This window comes from Clytia hemisphaerica, unplaced genomic scaffold (assembly GCF_902728285.1).
Source record: "Clytia hemisphaerica strain Z4C2 unplaced genomic scaffold, Clytia hemisphaerica genome assembly, whole genome shotgun sequence".
Lineage (NCBI taxonomy): Eukaryota > Metazoa > Cnidaria > Hydrozoa > Leptothecata > Clytiidae > Clytia > Clytia hemisphaerica.
The window spans coordinates 1,398,185-1,418,224 of record NW_027103528.1 but is presented as its reverse complement, the minus strand read 5'-3'; the positions used below and the strand labels follow the sequence as shown (position 1 = coordinate 1,418,224).

The following is a 20,040-nucleotide window of genomic DNA, read 5'->3' as shown; positions in this document are numbered from 1 at the left end:
GAATTAGTTCTTTTTTTTGTCAAACTCGAGCCCAGCCCCTTAAACTATTGCATTACATCCATGAGTAAACCAAAAAAGTTAAAGAAATAGCTCTTGGGATTTGTAAACTTAGAAAATTATCCATTTTCACTAATGAAAAGATTGAATTTTGACCAAAAGTATCTTACCTTTATGAAGACCAAAGAGAGGATAAGAAGTCCAAAAAACACCAACGATTTCATCATTTCCAAAATTATTTCTTTTTCAACCTGTAGAAACTTCAACACTGAATGATAGCAAGGAAATGGATGATCCTAAACCAAAAACCCCGACGAATCCCACTTAACAATGAAAAGAAATATGAGTAAAAACCCCAGAGATGGAGTACTTTATAAGGTCTGGAGCAAAGAAAACCTTACTATTTGACCCTCCATCGTGCAGCTTGTTGATTCAGCTGTTGAGTTAGCAAGTTATTTCAAATGAAGAATTTTTGAATCGAAAATGAAAAGTAGGTTAATTTAATATGGTTTTAATTACAAAATCACAAGACTAAGTTATTTTTTCATGTTGATATGATTTTAATAGTTTTCGAATTGTTATGTTTAAAGGAATTAAATTTACTGATAAATTAATACGCAGAAAATATTGCGTAATGAAGCGAGTTTGAAGGTGGGAAATTTACGAAAAATCAAGAAAACTTATTGAAATGAAGTTCTTACAGCGCAATTTTTTTACCCTCTTTACTACCAAATTATAAAAAAAAAACAGCAACTAAAAATTCGTACGTGACCAACCAATATACAAGGTCAATGAAAATTATCATATAAAATTATTCAAGGTGAATTTAGAAATAATAAAAAAAATGATGATTCCTAAAATAAAGCAAATCGAAAAAATAAAAAAGTTACTGGTATAAACCGCAGCGTGTTGTTGTTAGTCAGCTGTGTTCGTAGGAGTTTTAGTTTGAAATTCTTTTTACAGAAATAAAGTCTTTTTTACTTAAACTGAGGAGTTCAAATGAAAAAGATATATAAAACAGGCCAGGTGACTTAAATTTACCTCTATTCAAAAAAATATAATAGTCCATACACACCCTGTCCATCGAAAATTATCATTTAAACTTTCTGTTTCAATGTTCTGAAAAGGACGATTTTCACGCTTCTGCAAGTATTCTTGTGATTTTGCTTAGAAGAACATTTGCAACACAAAAAGTGTTGGAAAATGTCCTCTTAGTACTGCTGTTTTTCGTTTCTTCTCGTAAATCTTTTCATTAAGCTTTGTCGTTTTTGCCAAATGAGTTCACGAATCTGTTGCTCAAAGTATCACTCTAATCCCGAACATACATTTTACTGACTATAATTGTTACCAACAGGGAAATAGCGAGCGAATTCCATATTATTGGTCATGTGAGCATCATTACTGGCTTCCGATATCATGTTATTATAATCCACTCCGCTGGAATCAGCAAAATCTAATTCCGCATTAGGATTCAGGCCGCCCATCTCAGCACCTCCGCTCATCTGTGGCGAGAAAGCGATCTGTTGGTTGCTACCTGGAAATTCTGGTGAAGCCTGGGTAAGAAAAAAAGAACCAAAGACCGTCAGAAAGGATTGAATAGTTATTGCAGAGTGGATTGATTTTGCCCTTGTCTGAACTAAACAATATTCTGATCATATAGCGATAGTATGGTTATGTTGGGAAGGATTTTCGATTTCCTACAGGATATAGATTTAATATTTTTCCAGACAAGCAACTAAGTCCATTTCAAAAAAAGATTTCTCACTTTGATAGATTTCAAACGTTCACGAGTTAGCGGTAGAAAAGACTCTATGAAATTATTTTCTTTTCCCCAAGTGGTTGGGGGAGGAAAGGGTAGTAACTCTGGCAGTATAGAAAGTCAGAAAGATGGAAAGTTTACCATTGGCCATTGCTGTTGTTGGGGAGCTCCTGGTGAATAAGGATTTTGGTTCATGTAAGCTTGATCTTGTGTTGGCAAACTATAAAAGACAAAATATTTTCCTCGAATATTCACAACAGACAAATTTTATAGAAAAAGTTTCAAGTTGACAAAAAGGTGAAATTTAAATTGAACAATATACAAACAAAGAGATACATACATTCGAGCGATGATACCGGCAGATACATATCCATGTGGATCGACATCAGTGGCAACTAAAGAAAGATATAATGTATTAATGCCAGAAAATTGAGTTTACATTGTTCTTGAGTGTGTATACACTCAAAAAGAATTATAAAAACTAAAAAATTTCCAATTTGTTGTGTATTGACATTCGATTGGAATTTGAATAACTATAGCAAGCTGAACAAACCATTTTAAGCCGTCGAATATCATAAATTTCAGTTAACTCTGACGAACGGAGAATTTGGGCGAAGGAAGAAAAGATGACAAAATGATGTACAAATAACTATAACAAGTCCAACATCAATCTCACGTCACTGGCCATTCTCGGTTACAGGAGGTAAAGCATGAAATGTATCTACAATGAAAACATAAGGCTTTATTTACCCTCGTTCGACTTGAAACGACCAAAAGCTTGTTCTTTTCGGATGTTGGGGTATAAATACGTCAGCTCTGGAATGTCGAAGATCCTGAAGAAAAAAAATTCATTAATCAGATAAATATTGTGGAACAAGCGATACCTTGCTCGATTTCCACGAAAGTGACATAGCATTTAAATCATTCTTTTATCGGAATTTCACTCAGATTAAATACAACGAATTCTCTCTCACCTGTCAGCCAAGTTTCGGATAGAGAAATCTTTGGAGCTCCATGGTTGCAAATACCAAATCTCCTTTCGTCCTGAGATGGAAAATATCATCATCAAATTCCGAGTCATTAGAATGACATTTGATTGGTGTAAATAAAAATATTTCGCTTTCATCAAAATGATTATGATGCGTGTTTGATTACAACGGCGTCTTATACGGTCACGGTGACTCCACATTCACCAAAGTGAGGAGAGCCTTAAAAAATAACCTCGGAAGAAAAAAAACCTTCCATACCATGTCTTTCGTTACACCAGGCGATAGTTACGGCACCGAGTTCACCATCAGAAAATCGGATCAAGAAAGTGCCAGGTGTTTTTTCTAATAATTTTTGATGAGCAGTTTGACGTGACATGAATTCAAGAGTTCTGAAATGGGAAAGGTATTTCTTCAATGTTATCAGGGAAAGTAGAGCATTATTTTGGTGATCAATACATTGGAGTATCTCCATTTACAGACAATTCAATGGTAAGTAACTAAGGATAGTCTGTTCACTCCGTGTTATAAGAAGGTAAAGAATGAAGAGAGGAGGGGGTAAACAAAAATGATGTTTATTTGCCACATCCAAGGGGTTTGTATTGTTCATTTGAAAAAAAAGTGAAAACGGAACCTATGTAGATAGATGGAATCTACTTACGAATCTTTCCAGTGTTCTTTGAGATTTTTACGAACAACCTCAATGGCTCCATGGAACCATTCCCAAAATGTAAAACTCCGTCCTTTCAACGGCTCCTAAGAAAACAAGGAAATATTCTCTCAGTGAAGCATTAAGTACCTAAAAATTGTTAAGAATTATAACTTTCTGCCACCATCGAAATCAAACGAAAGAAGAAAGGTTCAAGAGCAACATACCTTATTGAAGAGAGCCCAAGGGATTTTCGTCTCTGGTGTGATCATTTCTTTATCTAAAAGTAATTAAATGAAAGTTTATTACCGTAAATCGTCGAATAAGCGCCCCGCTCGAATAAGCGCCCCCTTTTAGTTAAAATATTGATTTAATATGATATTGAGTAGATACTTGTGTCTTAAAAAGAAAGAAAGCGATTTTTTAAGAATAAAATGATAGACATTGTCAATTGGATTTTTCCAATTTTTTTTTATTCATCCTTTTTTGAAAAACCAACCCTTTGAAACAGTTAAGTTTAAGCAGATTCCGAATTTGTTGATATACGAATTTCTGAAATAAAAAAATAAGCGCCCCGCTCGAATAAGCGCCCCCCTTAGAGCCTGAAAAATTAAATAAGCGTCCGGGCGCTTATTCGAGGATTTACGGTATTGACGTATCACATGAAACATTCATAGCTGAACTACATGATATACCACACAGCAAGGAACACTATATCGAATTCATCATGATAAGATTTAATACTTTCAATCTAATTTTTTGAGAGTTCTTTTTAGACTAGTTTGCCAATTTTTTTTTTGCGTTGGAAAATCGAAGTAAAAATTTCGTGGGTCATTTATTAAATTAGGTAAAGAGAATCGAAAGCTATGCTCTAAAGAAAGCTGCGTAGCCAGTATAGTATTCCAAAAGCCGCAGGCGGTAATCAAATCGTAAGGTGCGGATTCAAAATGGGTCATTTGAGAAACTCTCCTCTTCAAGAACTGGTATATAAGATTTATAATGCAAAGTTCGACCGTCCATGATTGTTTGTTTGATTGATTGTTCGCGTTTTTTATAAGAACATCCAAAATTTTCAAGCCTTCATATGTTCTAGATTTTTTTATTTTTAAGCCTAAAAATGTTCTTAACCTGTTCTTATTTTCACCACTTTTAAAGTATTTTTGTGTAATTTCTTAAGAAATTGGGTGTTTTAGTTTCCACAGCAAAGTCTTAAAATATATTTACTTGTTCTAAACATTTTGGCCATCAAAGCCTTATGTTCTTATACAAAAAGCGTGTACAACGAATGCAATACATTCACTTACCGGCAACGTTGGAGAAGATTTTCTCTCTCAAATACATCAAATGATCAGAATGAAGTTCGTTATCTGACGTCATCATCCAACGAGCGTTCAAAGCGACCGACATGTCCTTCCACGTCACTTCTTCGGGAACATCAAATGGCTCACGGTCCTATGGTGTATAAATACAATAGTCTCTTTAATTTGAACCTCTTGAACTCGTAGAAGTTTTCTTGTCCTTTCAGTTAACATCCATCATCATCATCTCTCTCCACAGCTCAAGGTCTGACATAACTGTTTTCAGTTCTTCTAACTCGAGCCCTGTTTCCCGCCTCAAATTGTCGAGGAAAGTTCGCTTCCTTGAGTGTCTAGGACCAGTAGGGCACCACAATATTAGTTAACAATGCTTTTTATAAACCTTACTCCATAACGCGAAATTTACTCAAACAAATTTCTGTTCCCGTGCGTGTTCGACTCGACAGTACAGGAATTTTCAAGGATTTCAAGCTCATAGCATATTTTTGTATGTATTATTAACAATTTCAGACTTGAAAAGTATGTTTGTAAAATGACAATAAGGAGACTTACAGGTCTGGAGAACATATTATCCCAGATGATGGTTGCTTCAGAATTTGGTCCTTGGTTGCCATGGACGACGACAACGACAGGAACTGACATGCACTAAAATTAAAAGCGTAAACTGATTTAAATTTATGGGCTAAAAAGTTCATCTGCAATTACTGCTCACAACTGTTGTGCAAAGTCCTAACATTGGCTAACAGTAAAAGGAAAAGACAATCAACCAATGACCCTATGCTATATCCACCATTTTTTATCGGAGTTTTTAGAAAAATGGTACCCTAGTAACTCAATGTGAATCAATTTATCACGATGCAATGATTATCAATGAGTTTTCCGTGTAAATATATTTAATATTTAATATTGGTACCACTTTCAAAAAACTCCGATCAAAGATTTTGTTTGGCTGGGATATTGAGTCCAGGGTGTATATAAAGTTCAGTGCTTTCAACGTGCATGTCGAGTCGGCTGGACTAAGGGCAATTAAAAAGCGAATGCATTCTCAAATATAAATATGTTACCAGCACAGGTAGCTCATCACCACTGATATTCAAGTTGGCTGAAAACACCAATGCACTCTTCGCTTCCAACACAGACTGTAAACAAAAAGATAACGACAATGTTCAAAGTATTTTGTGGTAGTTCTGAGATTCAATGCTCCTATCGACCCTTTGCAGCACGGTCAGCTTTTGAGGACACGGTGACGAAAATACAATGAAAATTCTATTCGACATCGGTATTGAAAACATAAGCGTAAAAGCTCTCTTGTGAAAAAAGCCAGATACACTTGCATTGAAGTGATATAGTAACGTTATTTTAGTGGAACTATTCGAATGCAAAAAATAGTTTGCACTCTACCACAAAGTCCAGGAAAATGTCTTTCTCATTATGGAGTTTTAACGGGAGCCGACTACGCCAGGTTGATATGTGTATAGAATTGGTCAAAACAATACAAGGTCAAATGAGATTTTTTTTGTTTATTGGGTAGATGTTCATGTTTACCTCTTGACCTTTACGATCTTGACGTTTGATCTTTTTCAATTGCTGGAAAAATAAAGAATTGAAAATGTTTTGAAATCTATGTAAACAAAACAGATGGAATAAACATTGTAAAAATAATTATAAAGAATTTTTACGAATTCATACCAAGTTTTTGAATTCGGCTTGCAAGTAAGATCTATCTTTGTTCAATTCCATCACCTAAAAACAAAAAAACATCCATCAAAAATAATTAATATTTAAAGGACATTATATAACATATCTCCTACCATTTGCTTGCACAGTATTTTTGAGCAAAAGAAAGAACCACTTTCTTCCTTTTCGACAGCGCGCGTGTAAAGTATATTCTGCTTCGTCGGCATAGCAGTGCGCCTCCTTTCCAAATCATAATGAGTTTGTCTCCTATTCTACTTACACATTTTTCATTCAAGATTTCTCCACAAGTTCCAATTTCCCTGAAAGAAAAAAGATATGTATAAGAAAGATTTGCATAAAAATTCAAATCGAGCGAAATGGTTTAGGATATCAGGAAGATGAAACCACGTCCAGGGTTAAAAAAACTACGTCCATGGTCTGTAAGAAGCAGGAAGGGTTGTGCCTGGTGTTAGAATGAGTGCAATGTAGGTACACGGTTTAAGACGAAAAACAAAAATGATTCTCACGATAATTTCTTTCCAGCTGCCAACTCTTTGCATTGCTTTTCACTAGAAGAAGAAAAAACACAACTTTTACAAGTCCTATCAAAGGATACTCCCAAAGCTGTTCATTCTCTTACAAAATATTTTATTTTAGAAAGTTTCTATAAGGAATGTATCTATAGAGGTCAGTAAATAAGGCTAGCAAAGCTGTAGGGATTCGAAGTTTAGCTGAGTGACAGAGAATGTAAAAAAAATAACTGTAGCTGTTACCTCAAGATAGAAACTGTCACTTCCGTGCTCATTTGTAGGTTTAGCCTGGATCCAATCAATAGCCGAACAGAAGCTTGAAACTTGGTTTGAGTTTTGAGTACTTGAGGTGGTTGCTTATCGACAATGAAAGACCTAGAAAATGAAAGTTAGTGATATCAGATTCTCTTTTTTTGTAAATCGAACGAAGCAAATGAAAAAATTGCAAAAAACTAACTTCCTTTTAAAATTCAAAATGATGGTTTAATTACCAGTGGTCAACGCAAGGTTCTTCGTCACGGATTCCAATGGATTTTAGACAGCAAATCAACACATATTCTTGAAATTTTGGTGAATCATGCAGAATTTTTAAACGGAAAAGCCTCTTTATATACTTCGATTACACGAATGAACTTTGAACACTTATTTACCTGGTAATGAGCGCTGTTAGCGTTCGTACAATTTCTTTCAAAAGTTGTTCAATGTTTTCCTTTTCTTGTCCGTATTTCGTGATAGGAAGCATGTCGAATAACAGTTTGTACTGAAAGTTGAAATGCGAAAAAGTAAGGAATGTTTACGGTGCGCTTAAGAACGACCCTAACAATTATTACTTATCGGCAAAAAAAAGGTATCGATGATAACTATTCTATGGAGAGCTTGCAACCGTATTTTTATAACAATAGACAAAAAAGTTAGTTCAGTTAAGAGTAAACAAAAATTGAAATCCAAATTGAAATACTTGTGTTGCAAGGGAGTAGAAATGCCATAAACTTTCGCTAATATTTTCGAACCTGAAACAAAAAGAAATACTACTGTTAAATCAAGTCCGTAGCTTATATTGAAGGTCAACCAAATATACGGGATTGTTCGTTTTTGAAATTCAATAGCACACCGCTATACAGACGTCATAATTATTACTTTTAACATTTGACCGAAATTCAATCCCACAATCCTTTTCATCTTGATTCGTAATGCGTGCAAGTTATTACTTTTGTATAGTCAATAAGTTTAATTGACTTGCAAACGCAATTAATGCAAAGGATGATGGGATTAAAACTCGAATAAACAGTAATTTTGATGCCTATTTTTAGAATCACTGCGGTATGCTATCACCGGACTCTTGCCGCTGAAGCAAAAAATAATGATTTTGTGTTAAAGTAATTTGAGTTTTATCTTACGCTTCTTGTATATCGTCAAGAGATCCAGGTTTAGGAGCTCCACTCAACGATTTCTGTTGCATAGCTCTCCAACTGAAGATATCTTCAATGATCTTTGTACTGAGCTGTTGGACGCTTTGCTGAAGGTTCAACAATGTTTTCATGATGATCTGTAAAAGACAAAGGGTAAGTTATGCTATTAAAATATGGCAAGATCTAATGAAGAAACTTTTTCAAATCCAACACGCGGGACCTTTGTGGTTAAAAAGAACACCGGAGTGAAAGTAAAGACTTCGAGAAACGTGCCCATCGAAAACTTGATTTAATTCATCGTCCAAAATGTAGCACAATTCTTCACTTTTTCTAACTTGGGAAGGGTTGAACAAAACAATCTACTCTAGCCCGGCCTTTAAACGTACTGGTTAAGATATTTTATTCGCAGTAAAAATACGAAATTCTGAGTTCTGGTGTGAGCAAGGTTTTAAATTAGGTTCAAGTCCTTTAAATGATGAAAGAGTTAAGTAGATTTAACACTACAAGTAAGGAACATACATCTCTGTCTTTTAAAAGCTGTTCTGCTTTTGTTCTTAACATATTCTCGATGTCTTCTTTCCGTTTCTGCATCATTGCCATCTGAAAAAGAGATAGAGGGGCTATTTTAGAACGCCATGATTTGAATCGTTCGTTCACTTGCTCAATTTCTCATTCGTTCCAATTTTCTTTCATTGATTCGTTGATTCATTCGTCAATTCAATTATAGTGTAGAGAATTGGCATAAGAATAATCAAATGATCACTAAGCTCCGACATTTTATGAAACTTAGAAACTTTTGGCCGAGAGAGGCAAAATCCACAGGGCCTTGGTAACCCTTGGTAACTATTATTATGTATACCTGTTGCTGGATTTGCACGCTTTGAGGACGTTGACCGAGTTGATTTAAATCAGCTAAAAGAGAGAATAAGAAGATTTAACTTCAACAACCTGTTTCTTCTCGTCTCGTTGATTTTAATCGGAGAATTTCATTTGGGAATTCTTTTTTAATCAAGAAAGGAGCTTTCAAAGTATCATAATTAATACATCAGGGTGTGTATTAGCTCTAGTTTAGACGACCGATTCTAATTGGTAGAGTAGGCAGAAAGTGGGCACAAAGTTGGCAGTTAAAATCACTTGGAAAAGGTTGAAAGAAGACATTGCATTGACGTCAAAAGTCAATGCATTGACTTTAGACAGCCCACTTTATGCCAACTTTAATTCACAATTAGAATAGGCAGAGCGAAAAGTGGGCCGTCTAAACGAGTTCTTAATCACAATGCATTATGGGTAAGAGTAATGGATGAGCGTTCGTTACGGACCTTCAACTTTGCAGACATCCTGATATTGAATGATGAAATCCTCTTGTCGATTACGATATTCTTTGATGTAAGCATCCAAACTCTTCAAATGAAAGGAAAATCAGACATTGTAATTTTATGCACATTAAAAGGGAAAACCAAAAGGGAAGATATGTGAAATTTGAGACAAATATAAACATACCATAACGTTGGATTTCAACTCCATTAAGGATTGTCTGACGTCACTGATCATCCCTTGTTGCTGTTGTTGTTGCTGCTGCTGTTGTTGTTGCATGGAGGTTGTGGAGTCCATGGGTTGTTGTTGTTGTTGTTGTTGCGGGCCACCTTGTCCTTGTTGTTGGGGTGTCGGTACTCCACTTTGAGAATTCAAGTTTACCTCCTCCTATTGATATACAAAAAACCATACATAAAGTCTTTTTACTTCTATCGTGATTTCAATATGCAAGTTCTGCTTTGTATACGAAGCACTGGGGATTTCACAGTCAGTTCAAAGAATGTTCTACACAAAAGATCGAAATATTTTGTAGTACAACAATTTCATTTTCTAAGGGCTCAGTGAAAAGTATAACATCGATAGAAATCAAAGTTGAAAAGGAATTCCATAAACAATCATGCGCTCATTCATATTTCGGACAGTTCAAATGGACTTATTTACAAAAATCTTAATGAACGATATTATGATATACGTTGACTACCTCATCTATGAATTCATAAATATTTTCTATTCCTTGCTTGACAAGCAGTGAAAAGTGTACATAAAATTTCGATAAGACACATAATACTCTAGCAAACTTATCGATTAAGCATAAGCTTATTTTTTCTCTATACCAGAAAGAAGTTAAATTTATGTTCTTCAAAAATCATGACTGAAAAAAAAAATATTTTTGAAAGTTTTTGTATGTTTTGGTTCCAGAGAACGCCGCAAATGGGCAGAAAAGATTTGTACCCCCTATGTTAAGAAGATCTTTTTTTTAAGTTGACTCCCTGGATTTTTTCCCAATTTTTCAGGACCCCCTTGGACTTTTTTCTCCCATTTTTTTGGACCACCCTGGACGTTACATCTCCTCAACATATGGGGGGGGGGTATTTCTGGAATAGCCCAATCATGTAGGTTTTTATCTTGGTTTCATGACGCTTGATCGAAAAAAGAATGAGAGTTGTCCCATTCTTGGCCGCTTTTGAAGAATCGTTCAAAAAAAACTTTTTTTGGTTGACTAAAACATCGTAAAAATACCACAAGCTCAAGTTTTTCAGTTTCAAACTCCTCTTTTTTTAATCTAATGTCTGACCATAAGAGAATGCAGTTCTTTTATTGCTGACTGGGTATCTCAGTGTCTTCTTAATTCATACCTTTTAAGGGTCGATTCAGTAGACAATTGCTACAGGATTGTCTATAGAAAACTTAATCCAAACTAGCATAAGGTGTGTCTGTCTGGAAAAAGGGACAGGAAGACTTTTTTCATACCATATGTTTGACAGCCAATAGTTCTCGTTCATCTGTCAAAATATCTCGTACTGTTGCCACAAACAGTTTGGCATCACTACCAAAACTATCCTGAACATTCATAAAAAAATAAAAAGAGATTTACTATCAGTAAAAGTACATGTAATCTTAATAATATAAGAACGATTTTAAAAGAACAATTGGGTAAACTTTTGCCAATTCAATGAGATATATTGAAAATAATCTTGACCCTCAAAGACTTAAAAATAAAGTAAGAAAAATCGTCAGAAAAAGCATGATCAAGCCCAATATTGTTTTCTAGACTCTATAACAGGATGCGGGATTTACAAAGAACACCCCCTTTGAATTGAAGAAGGCATCGAGTTAGTCGACATGACTTATCACCTCGCATAGTATATGTTTTCCCAGGTTCAAAACCACAAGGAGATGGGATACAGTGGTTAAAACTTACATTGAAAGTCCTCTTGGTTTCCAGCAGACGCATCTGGCTCATCAAATCTGCTGGTGACTAAAAAGTGAAAATCGAAGTTACCAAAATCCATGCCATCGAATTTGATATTTTAGAGTACTTCAGTGAAAGTATACTGTCTTTTTGTATAAGATTCCCATTTCCGCACTAAAATTCCTTTATCACTTTTCTACCGGAAAAAGACCAGGACTTTGAGTAGTTGAAAAAAAAGCTTAGGCAGTTTCATGAGTAAACACAACAACACGTACCTTTAGTTAAACTAATCCTTTTCAACCACATTCCGGTTATCCCGGGAAAAATAGCGGAAAGATTCCGAAAAATGGACAAAAATCTTAGTGCAGAGATGGGAATCTTATACAAAACGACGTTAATTCAATTTAAATCATTCACCAAAAAAAGTAGCATGTACCTTAGAGCAATGTTCATCAATTTTCTTGATCAGAGTAGATAATAATTCTTGGGCACGCATCGAATTTTCTGGAAGTTGCTCTTGGAAACTCCTACAAATGAAAAATAGAGCGTGATCAATCGAGACCAATGCAGCAAATTGTTGGAAGCAAAAAACAAAGCAAAATAATGAAAGTTTTGTACAAGCGATTGTAAATTTAGAAACCTTTGAATAAATGGCAAAATGAAAAAGCTTCGATATTCCAAGAATACACCTATCAAACCGTTAGGCCATGTTCACACGTGACGGTTCCGTTTCGCTCCGAAACGAAATGAAGCCTTACATTGGTTACATTCAAGTGTTACGTCACTTCTAACCAATAGAATGGCTTCATTCCGTTTCGGAGCGAAACGGAACCGTCACGTGCGAACATGGCCTTAGGAGCGCTTTTGAAGGGACTGGTGATGAATTTACAAGTCAATTTATTTTCAACGCTAAAGGTTGATTAGGTATTGATTGTACTTGATTCAAAGTCTATATTTTTAACATTTGACAGCTAACAAGTAATGCCCTTCTATAGATTGTGATTCTAGTACTTGCAATGGCCCAATTTAATCACTTTTAGGATTATAGGAAATTCAAAGAAAAATATATAAATAATGAGTGAAAGTTGTTACCAATCTTGTTCTTCAAACCAGCCTGCAAACATATCCCTAACTTCAGTTGGGAAATTTCTTTTCTTGTAAATTTCGCTCAGTTTGCGAACACTTTCTTCGCTTCGCATTGATCTCAACTCGTTCCACATACTCATCTTGAAAGTCTTTTTATTATTCTCTTTATTATTATTTTGTTGTCTTTTTGTATCTTTCGTTTTTGTTGTTAGTTCACTACAAAATATACGAAGAAATAGACATGAAATAGCTGAAGAGAAAAAACTTGCCGTGACAAGGTAATAACAACACAGAAATCGAACCCGTAGAACTTATCTTGAGGTAAAATCTACACATTGCAAGATTACCAATGTAAACGAATAAACCTCAAAACTTTTCTTTGTTATATATTTCGCATCAAAATATTTTTCGAAATATTTTTATAAAGCTTTTCTTTAAAAATGAAATAATTCATTCCTGAGAAAAAAATCTAAAATTAATCCGCTTTCTTTTTCCCCCAAAAAAGAGAAGATAATTTTAATAATCTGACAACACAAAAATGTGGTAATGTTTATTATAAACTCTAAGTAAAAATTTCAAATATCTATCTATAAATAATAATAATAAAAATAAAAATACTAACAAATTCTTGACATTCATGATGTAATCTTTTATACGGAAACACCCGAAGAACAACGGGTGTTTGCCAACCGTTAAGAATTTAAACAATTAAATTTGTGGCAAATGCCCGGTGTTCTTCGGGTGTTTTCGTACAAAAGATTACGTCATGAATATCCAGAATATAAATAAGATTCTGACAGCCACTATTTGATGGTTTGAAACAAACTTTTTAGTCTCCTCTGCACACAGCGCAATACAAAATCATAACAAATGTAACAAGTCAAAACACTGTAAATATGGCTAATTTTCATTTCTTTTGTTTAATAAATTTGTTTTTAGTACGTGATTTGAATTGTTTCGTTTACAGACACGTAATTTGTGCAATGTTAACAGTTTACTACAGTAATGTCTTTCTAAGGTATACTTTAGCATTAAAGGGAAGTAAAATCCTGAGAAAAATCTACATAAATTTTTGTCTAACTCTTTTTCAAACTCAACTGTTTGTAAAAAAGTGTAAAATATTTGACCGTTTTAGAAATAATTAGAAATCATAAAAGAAAATCAATCTTCGAAAACAAACTTACTAGTTGTTCATAAAACTCGATGAATGAAAGCGTCACTTTCCTATTTCATTGGAGTGATGTTTTCATAATTTTGAAGGAATTTTGGGCAAAGCTTTCAAGATTCGCCATGCTTCATTATTAACGAGATATTCTTTTGTGAATTGTAATGACAGAATGCCACCGGGTGCTATTGGAAGCTTCCTCTCCTCTTTACAAAGTGAATTAAAATCATCTTCCTTTTCCTTAGTAGATTCAATGCCTATAAGATTTCCACCTACATCCATTTGTTCTGTGTTTATTCCAAAATTTGTTTTCACGTATTTTGATACTGTTGAAAAGTCGTCCCATTTCTGACCTTCCCTGTAGAAAATTACGAGCTTCATATTCAGATCTGGATTGAATACTTGTTCTTTAGCCTCGTCAGTTAATACAGCTCCGGTGATTTTACCTCCAGCCACAACTGTTGAAGATGCTGCTCCACCAACAGCAACATTTCCAGCCACGCTCAATCCACCAGCACCAGCACTTTGTAGCAAAGAAAACACACCAGTTGTTGTTCCCTTGTATAATATCGGCTGAATGGTTGCTGCCAAACTGTTTGCTGCAATGCCTGAGATAATGACACAGAAAGAATACTGATATATTGTATTTAGAATGTTTCAGCTCATTTTTTCAACAAAATAAATAAAAAATTCTTCGTTATTATAATGTGGTGTAAAATAAACATGAACTCATGCTTTCCATTAGTTAAGAATTATTACATGGTATATCGTGTCAGAGAATATGATACTCATATATACTTAAAATCTCATACCAGCTTTTGCAAATCCAAGTGCACCTAGACAATATGGAAGAACAAGGGGTGCTGTGACTCCAGCAAATGCCGCAATGCCTATCCATTTCATCCCTAAGAATAGAACATATTAAACATCAAAATGATTTCAAAAAAGTTTGTGAGATGCTATATATTTTGAACTCAAACTTGTGTGACCAAAACACAAATGCTGTACACCTCATATGCTACGGCCACTACCACACAATACTTACATGAATAATCAGCCACACTGAAATAGATCGCAGGATAATGAAAATCTGATTGTGCACCAGAGACAATTTTGGCGAAGTCAGTTTGATTGGATTCAGAAAACTCCAAATGACCAATATCTTTGTAACCTAACTCATCTAATAAATTTTGAATTTCTTCAATTTGATCTATTGGTGTTTTGTTGACATGGAATAAAAATGGCTGACGATATCCAAGCCATCTTTTTGCATCATTGTACGTTGTATCAACTCTATCTTTCAGATAATAGTCATAGTTTTGTCTCACATAATAATTATAATTATCTTTTGTTGTGTTCCAAAGCCATTCCATTTTTTTATCTTTTACCTAAAAATCGATAATTGTGATGATTTGCAAGCCACTATTACTTCTTTAAAAACAATAACTTTAAGAATTGAGAAAAGTGTAAACTAGAAGTGTAAAAGGAACACTGTGTAGATAAAAAAATAGAATAATTAATAAAATAAATGATAGGAAAATATATAGGATAATAAAATGGTCATAAATATTGTTACATTTTGCATTTTATATCATTTTTTTAAAATCATCACTCAATAAAATTCTATTACATAAATAAAAATATAGAAGTTTAGACAATAGACAATTACATAAATAACATGATTACAACTCCAATTAACACAACAAAATTAAATACATCTTTAGAATATGTTAGATAAGATGAGCGATATTCACTTCAGTAAGATTGGATGACTGTATTTACAATTTGGCATTCTTTAAAAATTTGGCATTTGTACAAATTTGACTTTCATAGAGAAAGTCACTATCGGACTCATTCACATACCCAATCATAAAAAAATGGGACCAAATACTTATCAAACCGTGGGGGAGGGGGCACTCATACGCCGCCCTTAAGGGTAGAATTTTCGAGACCCTCGAAATGCATTGTATCAAGTACACTCTTGATAGAATGCACTACAATGGTCTTATTTTAGCTGGATACACTGTAAGGGTGTGTTTAGGGACTGCTGAATTGCAAGGTTGTCAGTAAAGATCTGATCATATCTTTATAGTCCTGACTCGCACCCATTTTGATTTATTTTGCACATTGTGTCGACACTTAAAATCAAACTACACTGTAAGGATGAGAAACGTTCGGTAAAATGTACTGTAAGGATACTTTTTCACTGCTCAAAGGCTGCACTGCAAGGGTCCGATTTTTGGAAGCCATTTTTTTGGCGGCACATGACGTCATTTAGAAATCGAGTGCCCCCCTTGTCTAAAATACTTTAAACACTTTTTAACGACCCGAATCAAGAAATTTTCTTGTACATTAATTCATTCTGCACACTATTTTACTTTATTTTGATGATTGTCTAGAGATAGAATTAGAGACTTCAAGGGGTAACCTTTGTGTTTGAAGACAGGCACAACTTTAGATATTTTTAGAGGGAAAAATACCACTGAGAAAGGAGTAGTTTATCAGCGCCGATATTGGCACAGAAATATCAAGTCTTAAAAGTTTAAGGATTTTTATAGGAATACTATCAGGACCACTTGCTTTATTTATTGAGAAAGAGCCAATCACCTTCGCAATTTCTTGATAAGTGGTTGGTGCTAAGAGGATGGAATGCAGATTTGGATCTTTCATGAAACTGCTGAAGTGATTGTAAGAAGGCGGCATTTTTTAACGAATAGAATCAGCTATAGTAGTGAAAAAGTCATTGAAGGAATTGGCTACTTTCTCAGGATCTGATGTCAAAGAGTCACCTGTGATGATTGAAATGGGTGATTCTGAGTTAGCCCTTTTCTGAGATAGCTTAATCTCTACAACAGATCTGGTATATTATACTTTTTGTATGATTGCTACTTAATTGCATATAGAATAAAAGATCAGAAACACAAGAAACTACAAACTGCCACCCTTTCTACCACAGTCAACAAAAGCAACAAAATTCATAATAATCTTATAAATCTTGGAAACACTACACCGTAGATCTAGGTAGATGTTTTGTCTTTAGAATCACAATCAGTGCCTAAAACTTTGCATGTAGCTGCTGCACCAGCTCCTCCAATCACTACTTGTGTAGCAGCACCCATGCCAGCAGCACCAGCACTTGTGGCAGCAGAAAACAATCCAGTTGTTGCTCCACCATAAACTGCACCTTGAACCCAAGCTGCAGCACTTCCAGCAGCAACACCTATAATCAAAAGTAAATCAAATTATTTTTGAAAAACTGAGCTTGTTAATAAAATAGAAGTTTCTCTTAGAATCACTTGAATTTATCTTACCTTGATTGAGTTTTATGTTAGCGATCTAAGACATCAGGCATTTTCTAGTCAAAAATAGTATCATCTTGAATGTTCAAGTACACCTACCCGAAGCTGTAAAACCTGCAGCCGGTAAAGCTACCGTGGCCAAACCCACAGCTGCAACACCTCCAGCGGTTGCCTTAGCAACATTCCTAGCAGTAAAATAATCCGACCAACTAGTCCCATCCACTTTTTCAGCCATAACTATAAAAGAATAAAAGCTGGTTTATAATTCTTTAGTTTAAAAATCTATTACAAATATTATAGGAACACTTTCTGCTGACAATGTTAATACCTCTATATTCTAGAAGAATAAGAAATGATGTCAACAGAACAAGAGGTATTATCAATTGTTTGAAACAATAACGAACATACCTAATCAATCAATCCTGTGATAAACAGTACCAGTCTTTTAAAATTTCTATATACTTTTTATTTTTACCCCTGCAAAAAAAAGAAATAAAACTAATTTAATAGAATTGATCATTTGCATCTTTCTAAAAGAATGACAGCAAACAGTATCCTAAGATATTTATTATTATTCAAGAGATTTTAAAGCTAATTTCAGCTGATTTAGAGGGAGAATTTCACCATCTCGTCATCAATTCCCTTATTTGTCGACTATAACTTCACTCAAAGCTTTTGAAAATAGCTGGTTATCTTTTTTGAACCTATTTTATAATATTTTATAATTTATATTCAAATCATCATTCTTTGTTGTCCTCTTTGTTGTGTATGAATAAAGTCCTAAATTTGCACTTTTTTGAGTTGTTCACCGTTTCTTATTAGCTTTTCCATACTTTTACCTGTTATAACTCGAAAACCTACAACAATTACTAACACATTATTTTATCTATAACTTGACTATAAGTAACGGCCATTTATGATGTACCATTTTAAAACTATTGCTATAGTAACCATCTCTATACGTAAATTAAAGTTCATGCAGAAGATGAGATGTTGATAAACACAGAAAATATTTTTTATCAGTTTCTAAAATGTTCTCTTGTTATTACTGAGGTCGATTGAATAAATTGTTTGTTTTGGTTCGATTTTCATTCGAAAGACACTATAATCAACTAAGAAACAACTTGAGTGATAATGAATTGAAATGACTTGATCCATTCTGAGAGCTGAGTTCTAACATGAAACAAAAATGGCTAGCGGTATCCAAGCCATCTTTTTGCATCATTGTATGTTGTATAAGCTATATCTTTCAGATAATAGTCAGAATTATGTTACACATAATAATTGTAATATTTATTGCACGGTACCGAGTACATTATGGGATAAATTCGTCGATATTTTTCTCTACCTTTACCTGGTAAAAATTCTGAATAATGCACGAAAAGTTCTGAGGAAAAATTCTGAAAAAAATTCATAAAATTATGAAAATTGCCAATTTTTTAGTACCAAATTAGTAAAAATATTCTCAAATTTTAGTCTGGATACCACCCTTTTGGTATTTTAGCAACATACGAAACTAAAAGGATTTTTAAGTTTTTAGGGTATACCACCACGTCATTAAAAATTATCGTAAAATTGTAAAAAATAGCTTACCAGAATCCTTTTTTAAAGGCGCTCTTAGCTAATCAGATTACTCATATTTTTATGTTGACCATAATCGTAATTATCTTTGGTTGTGTTCCAAAGTCCATTCCATGTACGTTTATTTCTTCCCTAAAAGAATAATTATGAAAATTGTACAATGCAAAAATTAAAAATTATATCGTTTGAGAAAAATTAAAAAATTTAGGAAACTAAATTATACGAAAGTATCAAAAGCATAAATTTATTATTCTAATTACAAAATAAAAACTCTATGAAAATTATGGTAAAGCTAAAAAAACATAATTACAAAAAACATGGCTACAGCAATCAACAATAAATTGACGATGCAATATACCTTATTACACGAATAAGGAATCCAAATAAATCAAACTCATTCCATTTCTTTGGCTCTTCCTTCTTTTTCATCATCTCCCCAAGGTAATTGCCAGCTATACCTCCTGTCATTCCAAGAGCACACTTACTAAAAATACCTAACCCACTCACACCAGCACTTTGAAATACAGAAAAAGCACCAGTTGTCGCAGCACCATAAAATGCACTTTGAATTCCAGCAGCAAGACTACTAGCTGCTATTCCTGTAAAATAAGACAAATCAATGAATCACAAACTGCTGATTTATTTCTGACAAAAATTAAAGAAAAACATATTATTGAAAAAAAGGTTTTATTTCTCAGTTAAATGTTTCCGTTTCATACCAGACACATATTTTATATCAGGAAGGTGTCTCCCTATATGATATGATGGCCTATGATGTGTGATATTTAAACTCTTATTTAATAACAAAACCTTTAACCTGCAGAAGTGAACCCTAAGGCAGACAAAACAGCTGGGCCAGCCAGAATAACAAATACACCACCAATAACAGCACCACCAGCTTTATACAAGAGACGGGACTCTTCCTTCTTCTGCAAGGACCATACTTCTTGCTTTTTGTTTTGCTGAAGTTTGTACACTGAAAAAGAAAAGAGAAATGATGGACAAATCAAATCAAAACAAAATTAACCTGACGAATTGAATTTTTCTCGTAACTCTTTTTGTGTAACCGAATTCAACAGCTCTGAATTTAAGTTAGTCTATGCTCTTTCTAAGGTTGAAAAATTTAGAATCCAATTTCAAACTTGTAGTACTTAAAATAATTTCTTTTTTGAAACACTCAGCACGTTAAGAATACAAACCTGTAACAGCAGTCAGTGGTATTGCAAAACAAATGAGTGCAGTTTTGAATATTCTTTTCATCTTTTTATATTTTCATTCTGGATTTTCTCTAAAAGGAATATATTGAGTATATATAATCAAAGATCAAGCAAAGTGATAAAATCTTTCTATTATTGAACTT

General features: G+C 33.9%; 4 protein-coding genes across 4 annotated transcripts in view; all 4 read right to left on the bottom strand.

Annotated features, from left to right (window-relative positions):
* Positions 1 to 686: 686 nt before the first annotated feature.
* The window catches only part of LOC136799478 (signal transducer and activator of transcription 5B-like), a 279,436-nt gene continuing 260,082 nt past the window's right edge, over positions 687 to 20,040 (bottom strand). The window contains exons 2-28 of the mRNA XM_067056189.1: positions 12,642 to 12,851; positions 11,986 to 12,076; positions 11,559 to 11,615; positions 11,108 to 11,197; positions 9,824 to 10,024; positions 9,643 to 9,724; positions 9,183 to 9,235; positions 8,843 to 8,923; positions 8,312 to 8,460; positions 7,873 to 7,924; positions 7,565 to 7,674; positions 7,158 to 7,289; positions 6,912 to 6,953; positions 6,665 to 6,704; positions 6,397 to 6,450; positions 6,253 to 6,294; positions 5,772 to 5,846; positions 5,260 to 5,352; positions 4,696 to 4,843; positions 3,619 to 3,671; positions 3,404 to 3,498; positions 3,004 to 3,134; positions 2,731 to 2,800; positions 2,507 to 2,589; positions 2,097 to 2,151; positions 1,898 to 1,976; positions 687 to 1,550 (exon numbers count right to left, since the gene is read on the bottom strand). Of these exons, the coding sequence (XP_066912290.1) occupies positions 1,326 to 1,550; positions 1,898 to 1,976; positions 2,097 to 2,151; positions 2,507 to 2,589; positions 2,731 to 2,800; positions 3,004 to 3,134; positions 3,404 to 3,498; positions 3,619 to 3,671; positions 4,696 to 4,843; positions 5,260 to 5,352; positions 5,772 to 5,846; positions 6,253 to 6,294; positions 6,397 to 6,450; positions 6,665 to 6,704; positions 6,912 to 6,953; positions 7,158 to 7,289; positions 7,565 to 7,674; positions 7,873 to 7,924; positions 8,312 to 8,460; positions 8,843 to 8,923; positions 9,183 to 9,235; positions 9,643 to 9,724; positions 9,824 to 10,024; positions 11,108 to 11,197; positions 11,559 to 11,615; positions 11,986 to 12,076; positions 12,642 to 12,775 (2,517 nt within the window). The 5' untranslated portion in view covers positions 12,776 to 12,851 and the 3' untranslated portion in view covers positions 687 to 1,325. The remainder of the gene's footprint in view (positions 1,551 to 1,897; positions 1,977 to 2,096; positions 2,152 to 2,506; positions 2,590 to 2,730; positions 2,801 to 3,003; positions 3,135 to 3,403; positions 3,499 to 3,618; positions 3,672 to 4,695; positions 4,844 to 5,259; positions 5,353 to 5,771; positions 5,847 to 6,252; positions 6,295 to 6,396; positions 6,451 to 6,664; positions 6,705 to 6,911; positions 6,954 to 7,157; positions 7,290 to 7,564; positions 7,675 to 7,872; positions 7,925 to 8,311; positions 8,461 to 8,842; positions 8,924 to 9,182; positions 9,236 to 9,642; positions 9,725 to 9,823; positions 10,025 to 11,107; positions 11,198 to 11,558; positions 11,616 to 11,985; positions 12,077 to 12,641; positions 12,852 to 20,040) is intronic.
* LOC136799473 (uncharacterized) lies at positions 13,002 to 15,191 on the bottom strand. The gene is made up of 3 exons (XM_067056185.1): positions 14,846 to 15,191; positions 14,613 to 14,705; positions 13,002 to 14,408 (listed from the first exon to the last, which is right to left on the bottom strand). Exons 1-3 carry the CDS (start codon positions 15,171 to 15,173, stop codon positions 13,882 to 13,884), a joined length of 948 nt encoding a protein of 315 aa, XP_066912286.1. The 5' UTR covers positions 15,174 to 15,191; the 3' UTR covers positions 13,002 to 13,881.
* LOC136799472 (interferon alpha-inducible protein 27-like protein 2A) lies at positions 16,775 to 17,578 on the bottom strand. Its single transcript, XM_067056184.1, has 3 exons — positions 17,508 to 17,578; positions 17,199 to 17,336; positions 16,775 to 17,020 (listed from the first exon to the last, which is right to left on the bottom strand). Exons 2-3 carry the CDS (start codon positions 17,332 to 17,334, stop codon positions 16,818 to 16,820), a joined length of 339 nt encoding a protein of 112 aa, XP_066912285.1. The 5' UTR covers positions 17,335 to 17,336; positions 17,508 to 17,578; the 3' UTR covers positions 16,775 to 16,817.
* Positions 18,763 to 19,968, bottom strand: LOC136799491 (interferon alpha-inducible protein 27-like protein 1). Its single transcript, XM_067056208.1, has 3 exons — positions 19,880 to 19,968; positions 19,498 to 19,656; positions 18,763 to 19,279 (listed from the first exon to the last, which is right to left on the bottom strand). Exons 1-3 carry the CDS (start codon positions 19,938 to 19,940, stop codon positions 19,011 to 19,013), a joined length of 489 nt encoding a protein of 162 aa, XP_066912309.1. The 5' UTR covers positions 19,941 to 19,968; the 3' UTR covers positions 18,763 to 19,010.